Consider the following 13,756-nt stretch of genomic DNA (forward strand, 5'->3'; position numbering starts at 1 on the left):
AAACCAATAGCATTAGGAATAAAAACACATAAAAAATGATATGATGGAAACATAATGATATCAAGAGAGGAAACAAAAAGACCAATACGAACTTTCTCTTTCCTTCTAGAGATAAATGAGTAGGCAAAGGGAATAACATGGGGTGAACCCAAGAAAAGAATTTTCTGTATACTAGGCATGCTTCAGACTTTCACCATGAAGTACTGCTTTATGGGAGAAGCTCAAGAATGAACAAAATTCAGAGGACATAATCATTGTGACCAGAACTAATCATCAAGGTTCCACCAGAGGCAGGACTAATCGGGGGCTTGAAAAATAAATGCAGGGAGACGGGGGAAAACACTACATGCAGGGGTGGCACATGAACAAGGCAACAAGGAGAACCAGCAAGATTGACTTAGAAGACAAAGACCTGACTATAAAGACAGGCAATTACTGGAAGGATGTGAGAATTTAAAAGGTAAATTTCAGACAAATGGTGAATAGTAGTATAGAAAATAGTAATGGAAAAATAAAAGACATACCTTGTTACTTCTAAAAAACCCTTCAGCTTTCAGGGATTTACTGGGCATAGTGAGAAGGCGCAAATCATTGTAGCAGCGTTCCAGCACTATTCTCATTGTTTCAGCAGGTAAATGGATGGCCTAAAATGAAAGTGATAAAATTAAAAAGTACTTTTTCAAAATAATTCTGCTTGACTTGGAAATATGGGAAAATTAGACATTGCTGAGTTCTTCTTAAAAATAACAGAAAGAAAATAAAGAGAAAAATAATCTTACTAGAGATTTACAAATTAAAAAAAACATTATTAGTCCTATGTACTAATTAGGCTGTAAATTAGGAGAACAGAATATCACTTATAAATGTATGCTCTGAAACTATTTTAAAGGTAACAATTAATACAAGTTCTATTTCTCCCAAACTCATGAAGTAAATGAGGTGACTTGATTCCAAAGAAACTGAATAACTGACTTTAAGAACTGAAGTCAAACCACTTAACTTCTTGACTTTTGATCAGGTCTTCTGTATTGTGTTAATACTTCTACCAAATCAATTTTTTTTCTGTGTAAAATGAGATTAAATTAGTAGGTAAATTTTAAAGTTCTTCTAAAATTCCATGTCCTTAATTTTTGGTGTGACTTAAGACATTTCTCATGAAATGAGCAAATAAAAATAATTTACATTTTACAAAACCTCATTTGTTTAGTTAATGATGACTAATTCTGAGGCATCCTAGTTATAAACACTAAATTTCTTGGCATCCTGTTTTCTGACTGTCTTTATACTTTACAGACATATTTTTCCCCAACAAAATTATAAGCTTCTTCAGGGAAGAAAACACATGTGTTTCTTTTGTATTCTACCTAAGTGCTCGTATTCTAGATTAAACTATAAAACAGAGCAGTTAATCATAAACTATGACTTCAAAATATGATTTGTTTCCTCTGATTATTACTGTGCCAAAATTGTTAGAAGTAATTTTTTAACATAGTAATAATTAATAACTAACTTCTATATAATACTTTACATTTCTTTTTCACAAAAATAGCATTTATTTATTTTACTCATGTTCACAACAACCCTGTTAAAATAGGCATTAGAAAATTCCAGATGAGATAAAAGACAATACTACCATAAAATGAATAACTAGAAATGACTGGAAACTGGAAGTTTTTTGACTTGTGATTTATGAACAATTTCCACCACATCAAAGGATCTTAAGTGGGGTTAATTTTGCCTATATTTGTGTGCTCAATGTTCTATAGAGTACAAGACTCCTGAAAGGATTATAACCATTTCTCTGGAGTTAAAAAGTTTTTCTATCCAAGGAAATCTGAATGTTTCATCATCATGTTTTTCCAGTCCAAAAATTCTTACTATTAAGTCACATAATGTGACCGACAGCAGCTTACTCTTCTACTTCTATTCATTTATCACCATCTTTCTGGTTACCCCAACATGAAACTCTTTAGGTCTTCTGTGCTCCTGCCTTGTTCTAATACTTAGCAATTTCAAGTGCTGCCAATTCTATTCATAGATGCATTCTTACAATTTCCACTTTTTTCATTTCTGGTCATATGTCTTCACCTAAATTATTTCAACAACCTATCTATTAATATGTTCCTGACTCCTCCCTCAGTCCATTGGGAACGCTAGTCTGGAATTGCCAGAATTACCACACTACAGCATAGTTCTCATATCATAACACTGCTGTACTTAGAAAAACAACCAACCAACCAACCTACTTCCTACTGCTTACACTAAACAGAGTCTAGACTTTTCTGTTTACATTTAAAAACCTGCCATGAGATAAAGTGAACCTGTGTTTCTAGGCATGTACTTTACAATGATCCAGCCAAACACACATGTCATTGCTACGTGCACTTGCTCCACACTTCTTATCTTCACATTTAGGTCAGTCTGTTTCTTCCATATGAAGCATCCTTCTCTCCCAATTATAGTCGTCTCCAAGCTATACATACATTGGCTTCTTGAGGTAAATATCGGTTCCTACATCTTGTAACTATCACATAGTGCTTTGTACATAGCAGGCATTTAAAAATATTCAATGACCAATTTTAAAACTTACCTTTGAAATAAGCTGTTTGAACTCTGTAACTGTTTGACTTAAGTAAGCTCGAACAGTGATAGGAGCAGCTACAGATTCTGCCTTTAGATCAACAACATGAACTTTCACCATTACTTCTGTCACATTTGAAAAACACAGAAACACAAATGGAGGTTCTTTTTTAAAAAGGCATTTCACATTAGCAATGCATTCTAAATGTGTTTCTAATAGATAGCAAAGATAATGTTTTTCTAATTGTCAAGACGGTAGATGCATAAGTTAACATGCATAATACAATTAACACTTCTTTCACAATTTATCACATTACAAATATATATAAAGAACTAAAAAATAAAGCTAATAAAAAGGTTCTTATAGATCTCTTTAAAAAAGGCAAAAGTCAAAATGTGATTTTTAAAAATACATGCTTTGTTTCCTTATAAAATATTAATAACACCCCTGTCAATTTTTTCAAGCACAGTAAAAATACATATCCAAAGTTCTAAAATACAGAGCAAAACCACAACACTAACGTAAAATAACTAGAGAAAACAAATACTAAAGGGGACATAGCAGCCCTACTTGCTTTTTACAACCTTCACTAAACAATTCAAGACCTAGTTCATAATCAAAGACTTCTTCTCAAAATAATATTCTCTATATCCTATGGAAAATTAAACAGAAAAGCTTTTGGTTTACATGTTTGTTTTCTGACTTAAAAGTTTTCATGTTATAACTTAATGCCATCTTCTCCTCTCCTGTTTTCAGATCATATATAACAACTTTCAGTCACCAGAAAAATAAATGATCTTCAACCACTAGATTTAGTAGATATTCTCTAGCTTTAACTGTTTTAATCTCTTGTATGTAGTACATGTCAATCTTCCATTTCCCCCCATGTAGCTAATCTAAATTTGAATATTATTCTAAAGTGTTGATTATTAAACAATAAAGGAGATTATAAGTGTCATAATACACAACAACATTTAGAGTTCTCTTTTTAAAAAGTGAGTTATTTTGCTGACCAATGTTATACTTTTATCATAATTTCTACAGTCTAGTTCAAAAATAATCTGAAAGAAAATGCTCCAAAGGGACTCTTTGTGGATAGAGCAGAGTCTGACTGAAGAAGCTCTTGAAAGAATACCATACTTAATCTACTTTGGAAAAAGGAGGCTTCAAAAAAAGGAGGGTGTGGAAAATCCACAGAAGAACAGAATTTGAAAGAGTTGTGGAACCATGTCTCCAAGGAGACCCTGAAAGACTCTACTTCAGAGATTTTATGAGAATATTCTTTTTTGGGCCGTGGTCTTCTCTATAAAAAGAAGAGAGGCAGGGGCAGGGGCAGAGGCAGAGGTAGGAAGGGAGGATGATTTAGCACTGGAGAAGAAAAATCCTACTGAAGACTTTTATTTTGTTTTTTGCTTTGTTATTTGTTTTTTAAATTTTGTGTATAGTTTTTTGAAAGTAGTCTAGAATTTAATTCTAGGTTTGTTGCTCACTACTTCAAAACCTATCAAAATTATTATACATTCTGAGAACATGTAAAAAATTTAAAAATAATTTCTATAAACAGAAAACTTTCTTATGAAAATGTTAAGTCCTTTACAATTCAAAATACCATAAAAATGCTTACCTCCAGGTTTATAAGACTGGAAAACTTGATCAGGTCTTCTTGTCTCCAACAGCAGATCAAACATATATGTTGACTTGACTCCACCTAGTAAAAGACCCATTGGAGTATCTTCTTCTCCTTCATATGATCGTTCAAGATAATCATGAAACTCATCATATTTAACAAGACGACAGCAATCCATGGGTATTAACTCTTCTAAATCCATCATCTAAAAGAATACAACACCCAAGGAAAAAGAAAAAAATATATATATTTTAATGTGATATGAACTGTACTAACAAGAGGTCCTAAAAAACAATAAAATCCATATATATTTAAGATTTGCATCAAGGCTCAAAGGCATGACTTAAATGGTACTTTAAAATAACCATATTTCATTATCCCTCAAATTATGCAACCTACGTACTAACATATTTTAAAGACTTAAGAAGTTAACATTCTAAACTTTCAGTTCAGTCGCTGAGTCGTGTCCGACTCTTTGCTACCCCATGAATCGCAACACACCAGGCCTCCCTGTCCATCACCAACTCCCAGAGTTTACCCAAACTCATGTCCATTGAGTCGGTGATGCCATTCAGCCATCTCATCCTCTGACGTCCCCCTCTCCTCCTGCCCCCAATCCTTCCCAGCATCACGGTCTTTTCTAATGAGTCAGCCCTTTGCATCAGGTGGCAAAAGTATTGGAGTTTCAGCTTCAACATCAGTCCTTCCAATGAACACCCAGGATTGATCTCTTTTAGGATGGACTGGTTGGATCTCCTTGCAATCCAAGGGACTCTCAAGAGTCTTCTCCAACACCACAGTTCAAAAGCATCAATTCTTCAGCACTCAGCTTTCTTCATAGTCCAGCTCTCACATTCATACATGACTACTGGAAAAACCATAGCCTTGACTAGAAGGACCTTTGTTGGCAAAGTAATGTCTCTGCTTTTTAATATGCTATCTATGTTGGTCATAACTTTCCTTCCAAGGAGTAAGCGTCTTTTAATTTTGTGGCTGCAATCACCAACTGCAGTGATTTTGGAGCCCCCAAAAATAAAGTCTGACACTGTTTCTACTGTTTCCCCATCTATTTCCCATGAAGTGATGGGACCAGATGCCATGATCTTAGTTTTCTGAATGTTGAGCTTTAAGTCAACTTTTTCACTCTCTTCTCTCACTTTCACTAAGAGGCTTTTTAGTTCTTCTTCACTTTCTGCCACTCTGCATATCTGAGGTTACTGATATTTCTCCCGGCAATCTTTGATTCCAGCTTGTGCTTCTTCCAGCCCAGTGTTTCTCATGATATACTCTGCATATAAGTTAAATAAGCAGGGTGACAATATACAGCCTTGACGTACTCCTTTTCCTATTTGGAACCAGTCTGTTGTTCCATGTCCAGTTCTAACTGTTGCTTCCTGACCTGCATACAGGTTTCTCAAGAGGCAGGTCAGGTGGTCTGGTATTCCCAACTGTTTCAGAATTTCCCACAGTTTATTGTGATCCACACGGTCAAAGGCTTTGGCATAGTCAATAAAGCAGAAATAGATGTTTTTCTGGAACTCTCTTGCTTTTTCGATGATCCAGTGGATGTTGGCAATTGATCTCTGGTTCCTCTGCCTTTTCTAAAACCAGCTTGAACATCTGGAAGTTCACAGTTCATGTATTGCTGGAGCCTGGCTTGGAGAATTTTGAGCATTACTTTACTAGCATGTGAGATGAGTGCAATTGTGCGGTAGTTTGAGCATTCTTTGGCATTGCCTTTCTTTGGGGTTGGAATGAAAACTGACCTTTTCCAGTCCTGTGGCCACTGCTGAATTTTCCAACTTTGCTGGCATATTGAGGGCAGCACTTTCACAGCATCTTCTTTCAGGATTTGAAATAGCTCAACTGGAATTCCATCACCTCCACTAGCTTTGTTCGTAGTGATGCTTTCTAAGGCCCACTTGACTTCACGTTCTAGGATGTCTGGCTCTAGGTGGGTGATAACACCATTGTGATTATATGGGTCATGAAGATCTTTTTTGTACAGTTCTTCTGTGTATTCTTGCCACCTCTTCTTAATATCTTCTGCTTCTGTTAGGTCCATACCATTTCTGTCCTTTATCGAGCCCATCTTTGAACGAAATGTTCCCTTGGTATCTCTAATTTTCTTAAAGAGATCTCTCGTCTTTCCCATTCTGTTGTTTTCCTCTATTTCTCTGCACTGATCGCTGAGGAAGGCTTTCTTATCTCTCCTTGCTATTCTTCTAAACTTTAAATGCACTTAAAATTAATGCATTGTAAGCTATTGCTTTATAACTACTAACCTGGAAACATAAGAGGAAAATAACCGACTAGAACATGCATCTTTTGTTATCTTAATCCAATCTGGAGAAAAACTGGTAATTCATGTATCTAGTAGTGATCTTCCTAAGTACAGGAGGAAGGCATGCCTTGCTGAGCTACCACAAAGCCATTCCTGTCTCACAAGTGCTACCCCACTCTTCTCTGAACCATCCCCTGCAATCTAAGCCTACAGAACACCAACAAATCAGGGATAGGAATTTCTATCAAAAATTTTCCCTCTATTCCATGTCACTTGTAGATGGCATACACTCTATTCAACATCACTTAAGTGGGAACTGAATCTCTCAGAGAAACAGAGTACAACTGCTTAGAGGTATTTAATACTCATCCAAGGTTTGTGCTTACGGGTGGCTCAGATGGTAAAGAATCTGCCTGCAATGTGGGAGACCTGGATTCAATCCCTGGGTTGGGAAGATGCCCTGGAGGAAGGCATGGCAACCCACTCCAGTATTCTTGCCTGGAGAATCCGCATAAACAGAGGAGCCTGATGGGCTACAGTCCTTGGCGTCACAAAGAGTCAGCCACAACTGAGCAACCAAGCACAGTACAGCATGAACCTCCCAGCAACACAGGGTAGGACTGTTTAGAAGTATTTAATACTCATCTAAGGTTTGTGATTATGACTTAAAAGGAAGTGCATAAACCTTGGTTTGTCTCCACTGCCCTCTACTCTTCACTCACTCACATCCCACAAATAGAGTTTTACCTTTCTTATGTAAGATCAATTTCTCTCTTCTGTTTAACTCTTTACCTTTGTGAGCTTTTACTTTCTATTTTTAAGACAAGATTTTTTTTCCCCTACATTAAAAACTGATGGAATATGAGAACCTACTGTATAGCAAATGGAACTATATTCAATGCTCTGTGGTGGAAATCTAAAAAAGAGGGGCTATATCTAATACATATAACTGATTCACTTTACTGTACAATGGAAACTAACACAATATTATAAAGCAACTATACTTCAATAAAAATTAAAACCTGATGAACTGTAAACTACCCTTACCACTATCACTGGATTGACCTTACTCTGTAAACCTGTTAAGACATTTTCTCCATTTTAGTCTAATTTGGTTTCACTATTATTTTGCTTGCAGTCTACCATTATGTTTAAATGATTTTTATTTTAATCAAGTGAACCCAGAGACATTTATCCATTTAGTATTTGTTCATGCCTATACCCACCCAATTGTGACTAGGTAAAAGTAGTAGAAATGCAACTGTGAGCAAAATCAGGGCACTCTTCACCCTTGTAAGTGCTTACAATTTAGTGAGGGACAGTAAATTAATTAAAACAGTCACAATTAGGTATAAATTTTCAATACTGATGAAGTGCTATGAAAGACCAGGTATGTAACAGAAATTCTCAGATTTTGTGTGTCCAAAAATTCCACTTGAGGTACTCATTTAAAATGCATGAATCCCAGGAGCCAAAACATAAGCTCACATTTATTTGCAATAATTAGTTTTTTAGTAGGAATGTGATCCTGGTGCAGGTTGTGCTGGGTTACACACAGCACTCTGAGAATAACTGTCAGTGATCTTATGGATTATTTTTACTTTTTTCATTGGTTCTATTCATAATTATAAATGAAATGATGCAGTATGCAACTTTTTCTCCAGGTTTGAACTATTTATTCTTAGAATAAAATAAAATTTCTATCCTGAGAAAATCATTTAATTTCATTTTATGCCACTCTATTCTCATTCAAGACGATCTAAAAACAATGCCTCCTTTTTCAGCTTCTTGATCATGCACTTCTTCACCTTAGTTTTTACACATACTGTTTCCTCAGTTTCTTGCACAGCTGTCTCCTTCTCATGGTTTAAGTCTCACATTAAATAACCTTAATATACTTCTGAATTACTTCATAGCAGCTAAACAACAAGATATTTACAAATTACATTAAAATATTTAAATATTGTGGTATTTAAATATTTTGTCCATTTTTTCCCCCAGTGGGATTACAAACTCCATGAAGGCAGTGAGCCTATCCTGCTCACTTTGTTACCTCTAACACCTCGTGTTACCTTGTTCATTCTAGTTCTCTTATGCCTCATATGGTAGTCATTCAATAAGTATCTGCTACAGTGGTGCTACTGGTAAAGAACCTGCCTGCCAATGCAGGAGACATAAGAGACACAGGTTTGATCCCTGGGTTGGGAAGATCCCCTGGAGGAGGGCATGGCAACTCACTCCAGTATTCTTTCCTGGAGAATCTCATGGACAGAGGAGCCTGGCAAGCTATAGTCCATAGGGTCACCAAGAGTAGGACATGACTGAAGCGACTTAGCAATAAAAAACAAAAACAATCTGAATATAAAGAATAAACAAATATCTTTGTTTCTAATTCTATTTCTGAGTTCTAGAAAGCTTAACTGGCTTTCAGAGTGAGAAAGTTCTCAAAAGCAATGAACCACATTTCAAAGAAGAGGTATAAACTACGCTCCTTAAGAGATACATTGATAGGATTTAATGAGCTGCTGCAAGTGGAAAAAAAAAAAAAAAGCTATTGCAAGTGCTTATACTACTACTGACTACAATAAAAACTTGGGAAAATGTTAGTACCATTATGTAAGATATCAATAATTAAATGCCAACAGTACAATTAAACAATACCTTATAAGCCATTTCTACGGCTTCCTTTAGTGTCTTATCCTTATGAACCTCCAATTTATTTTCCATCATCACTTGTTTCACAGGATGCAAACAAAATAATTTTATCTAGAAAATGTAAATGTAAAATATCATCATGAACTCAACAAGTCATAAACCAAATTACTTCTTTTGTAGACAGTATTTAAATCAAATTATTATAATTCTTAAAAAATATAATTGAGATCACTCTCCCTCGGGTCTATTTATCTCACTTAATAACTGATACTGTCTCACTATCAAAAATTCAAAATCATTCATTTTAACAACTATATGTTTCTTTATAAGCATGTATCACAATTTATGAAATCACTCTCCTACTGATATACACGGAGAAGGCGATGGCACCCCACTCCAGTACTCTTGCCTGGAAAATCCCATGGACAGAGGAGCCTGGTAGGCTGCAGTCCATGGCGTCGCTAAGAGTCGGACACGACTGAGTGACTTCCCTTTCACTTTTCACGCATTGGAGAAGGAAATGGCAACCCACTCCAGTATTCTTGCCTGGAGAATCCCAGGGACGGCGGAGCCTGATGGGCTGCCGTCTATGGGGTCGCACAGAGTCAGACACGACTGAAGCGACTTAGCAGCAGCAGCAACTGATATACATTTAAGTTGTTTCCAAATTTTCCCTAATTCGGAAAACACTGTGGAGAATGCCGTGGTAGTTGAAATTTTTACTGCACTGTAATTATTTCATTAGATAATATTTTTTAAGAGAATCATATGAAAGAATATAAATTTGCTTTAAGGCTCTTGATAAATCTAACTCAAGTGCTAGACAGAAAGATTTATAAATTTATTCTTGTAGAAGAATGTTACAAAGTTCATCTCATTGTATCCTCACCAACACTATTATCACTACATTACTGGTTTTTTATGCATAAAATAAAATCACTTTACCTCAGTAATATAGTTGGTTACACTGCTTAATGATTATACAACTCAAAGAGTAGGTTATGAGAAATGCAGTTAAGCAAAGTTTAACAGCACTTTTTAATTAAAAGTAAATTAGGAAATCTAACCTTGCATGTATTGCGCTCTATTTCTCGTTGCCTCTTTTCTTGTTCTTCCAATTCTCTCTCTCTCTGCACCAAGTTTTTAATATGTTCTGGATACTCATCTACTTCTAGAAATTCTATTAATAGTAAAAACAAGGTAAAACAGAACCCTCAAACTGAGCTTCCTTTATACAATTTTGTTCTACTATATTTCTAGAGAATACACTTCTACTACAGCTGTTATTAAAATTTACTTCATTTACATCAATCTTTCAACTTGGAACACAAACTTCTTCCAGACAAGGGTGAAGAGGTAGTTAACAATGACACATGGTTAGGTCTCAAAAAAAGCCGAATCTTTACCTATATACCTCTTGGCTCCTGACAACTCTAGCATGTAAATTAAGATTTTTAGAGTGAAAAAGCCTCCCTTAAACTTGAAAATAAAAGCACTTCTGATTTCAAATAGTGCTATCACGAAATTTGGCAACCTTGGGCAGGTTTACTTCTCCAAACCTTGGTTTTTTTCAGCTTATTAATAGCACCTACCACAAAGAGTTATACCTGGGACATAATGAAATATAATAAATATTGTTACTACAAACGGTATTTATTTTATTATTATTCACTAATATGATCATCTTTCCTTTGTTCTCAAAGTAGTCTTTTAGCTCCCTTTTTTAATAAGGGAGGCAACATTCTTTTTTTTAATTATTATTTACTCATTTATTTTTGGCTGCACTGGGTCTTCATTGTTTTGTGTGGGCTTTCTCTAGTTTCGGCAAATGGGCTACTCTTACTTGTGGTGCATGGACTTCTCATTATGGTGGCTTTTCCTGTTGCAAAACATAGGCTCTAGGTACACAGACTTCAATAGTGGCAGCACGTGTGAGAGCTCAGTAGTTGCAATTTGTGAGTGTAGGCTCAGTAGTTGTGGCACACAAGCTTAGTCACTCCTTATGTGGAATCTTTCCAGACCAGGGATCGAACCCATGTCCCCTGCCTTGGCAGGCGGATTCCTATCCACTGTGTCATCAGGGAAGTGCCCAGCTGCCTTCTAATCAAAGAACTTCAAATGTAACTCAAAGTGTTAGAAGTGACAGAATGAGATTATGACACTGTTTAATAAAGCCAATGATTGTTGGGCATTAAAAAGGGAGAACGATTTATATTTAAAAAAATAAATCACTCCTCTTTGGAAGGTAAAAATCCACTGTTTTTAGAAATGAGCTATAATTTAAAAAATATTCCACATTATACATATAGTGCCCCTTGGTGCTTTATCACAAAACAAGAGTTTGGGGGAGCAGACAAAAGAAAGTTGAATTATTGCACTGAAAACATATGGGATATTGAGTGCCCAAAAGATACACGAACTATAATCCTGGTCCTACCTCCAGACAGTTATGACCTTGGACAAGTCACTCTCTGGGTATAGTTTCTTTATGTGTAAAGTAAGAATGAACACTTCTACTTTGAAATCTCTATTCTGAAATGAGTTCTCATTGTAATTTCTTTTTTCTCTTTCCTATAATTACACTGTAAATTATTGAACAGCCCCTATACAGCAGTCCCTGAATCATATCATTGGTGAAAAGATAAATAAGTCCTAGGCCTTGCAACAACTGAATTCACAATCTCATGAGGGTTTATGAAAATGTAAACAAAAACATTAATTAGACTGCTTAAAAGACTTACTCATAGTATGGCAGTTTCTAAACAAAGGAAATATGTTGAAATCAAAGACAATGATTATATTAATTGTGAAAAGAATATGAGCAGACACATCACCTGTCTATATATCTCTATGTATACACACACACACACACACACACACACACACACCCCTGCAAATACTGTTTCTGTCAAGATCAGAGTTAGAAAGAAAACATAGGAACTATAATTTTTTAAAGTAGAAATTACAAAAGGAAAAGAGAAAGGCAAATACACATGCTTTGTATACAGCATTATTTTTAGGATTCTTAATAAAATTAAAATATAATAAAGGATGCATACTTGACTCTTAAAATTTTACTTGTTTTTTAAGCAAATAAGCAAAGATATTGAACTCTAGTATGAAACTAAATGATTAAAATTTTATCTCAATTTTCTATAACAATGCTATGAAGTACTAAAAAAAACCTATAACATCCCCATTTTACATATGTGGAAAGTAGAAAATTTAAATAAATAATTTCCTCTGGGACACGCAAATTGTGAGTTATGACGGCTACACAGATCAGAGACTGTCATCACTGCACCAAACTACATAGAATACAATCTTATTGGAAATAAATATCCAATGTACATAATGCAGAGTAAGTTAAGTTTTCTCTCTTAGTGTGTTACAAAGAAAAGTTCAACTTTTTCTCAAATGCTTTTACCAATTAGTATTACCTCAAAACTATCTTTATAATTAATTCTTCCACACATAAAAAAATTTAATAGTCCTATCATTTAAAAGTAGTTATCCAGGTTTATAAAGCTTGCAAAAAAACCCAAAAAACCTTGTTTAAAACACAGAGAAAAATCAAGTCACTATGTCAACATACTTGCATTTCTTGCTGGGTCCTTCAGTCTATATATCAGCATATACGCATTTGTGGAGCTAGTAGAAACATAAAAATGATTAATGGGGACAAAAAGTCAACTGTAAAGATTCCATTTCCTAGCATCAAATTTTTACGTTAAATAGAAGTTTTTTCATTGTTTCACACAATTAAAAATAATGTGTTCTTGAACAGGTTCAGATTTAAACATTCTAGGAAAAAAGACTACTTTGACACATTCATGAGAAAATCCTCTGTCTTCTCCTGGTAACACAGTAAAATTTTCAAAAAATCTTTGTCCTTGAATGACTGCTACAGTTAAGCCAGTAGTCAGCAAATTTTTTCCAGAAAAGGGCCAGATGGTAAAAGCCATAGGCTTTGTGGGCAACTCTGCTGTTGTGGTGGGAAAAAGATGAACATACAGTATTTAAACCAATGAGCATGGTGGTGTTTCAATAAAACTTTGTTTTCAAAAACAGCAGGCAGACTGAATCTGGCCCATAGGTTACAGCTTGTTGACCCCTGGGTTAAATTTTTTAATGCATAAAATGTTGAAAAGCTGTAACTCTAATTTATGAACAGTAAAACTAGGAAGTTATTTACCTTGCAAAAGCACTGGAGTAATATCCTCTGCTTCCTGATGATCCACCATGTGTTTTCTTAATGTCCTCTTGTGTTATCTAAAAGTTGTTATAGTACTTATAAAAAGTATACATTACTTTTTTGGGTACAATCTAACACCTTTATGTCAACCTCAGAGTTAAATAGACCACACAGATACCATTTCTCAAAATGTAATCATAATCAGTGGCTACTAATGGTCAGTCATTTCTAGTCCTCTTAAATAGGCAGCCCACAGGAAGGCTCAAGCCAAGAAGAAAACTGGGAATCTATCTCTACAACACTCAGCAAGCTCAAAATAAAACAAGGAGATAACAACAATAAACAAAGGAAATTTACTGAAAACAAAAACAAAAGACTGATTAGGTATGTGTCTTAAAATGCTTCACTGGACAC

The 13,756-nt window shown here is 35.1% G+C and overlaps 1 protein-coding gene across 21 annotated transcripts in view; it reads right to left on the reverse strand.

Annotated features, from left to right (window-relative positions):
• USP47 (ubiquitin specific peptidase 47) overlaps window positions 1-13,756 on the reverse strand; it is a 109,578-nt gene that overhangs the window by 15,582 nt on the left and 80,240 nt on the right. For 16 of the 21 annotated variants that reach the window (XR_014069715.1, XM_081545236.1, XM_081545230.1 and 13 more), the window contains 7 exons: window positions 13,343-13,419; window positions 12,743-12,798; window positions 10,215-10,327; window positions 9,154-9,258; window positions 4,206-4,413; window positions 2,591-2,706; window positions 525-644 (listed from right to left, as the gene is read on the reverse strand). Coding sequence is in view for 19 of the 21 variants with exons in the window: in XM_081545236.1 (XP_081401362.1) it covers window positions 525-644; window positions 2,591-2,706; window positions 4,206-4,413; window positions 9,154-9,258; window positions 10,215-10,327; window positions 12,743-12,798; window positions 13,343-13,419 (795 nt within the window). In the remaining 2 variants the exon portion in view is untranslated. The remainder of the gene's footprint in view (window positions 1-524; window positions 645-2,590; window positions 2,707-4,205; window positions 4,414-9,153; window positions 9,259-10,214; window positions 10,328-12,742; window positions 12,799-13,342; window positions 13,420-13,756) is intronic. The other 5 variants (XR_014069714.1, XM_081545239.1, XM_081545234.1 and 2 more) reach the window with 1 other exon arrangement.

The sequence above is a fragment of the Giraffa tippelskirchi genome, chromosome 11 (genome assembly GCF_054371585.1).
Source record: "Giraffa tippelskirchi isolate mGirTip1 chromosome 11, T2T-mGirTip1v1.2.pri, whole genome shotgun sequence".
NCBI classification, from domain to species: Eukaryota; Metazoa; Chordata; class Mammalia; order Artiodactyla; family Giraffidae; genus Giraffa; species Giraffa tippelskirchi.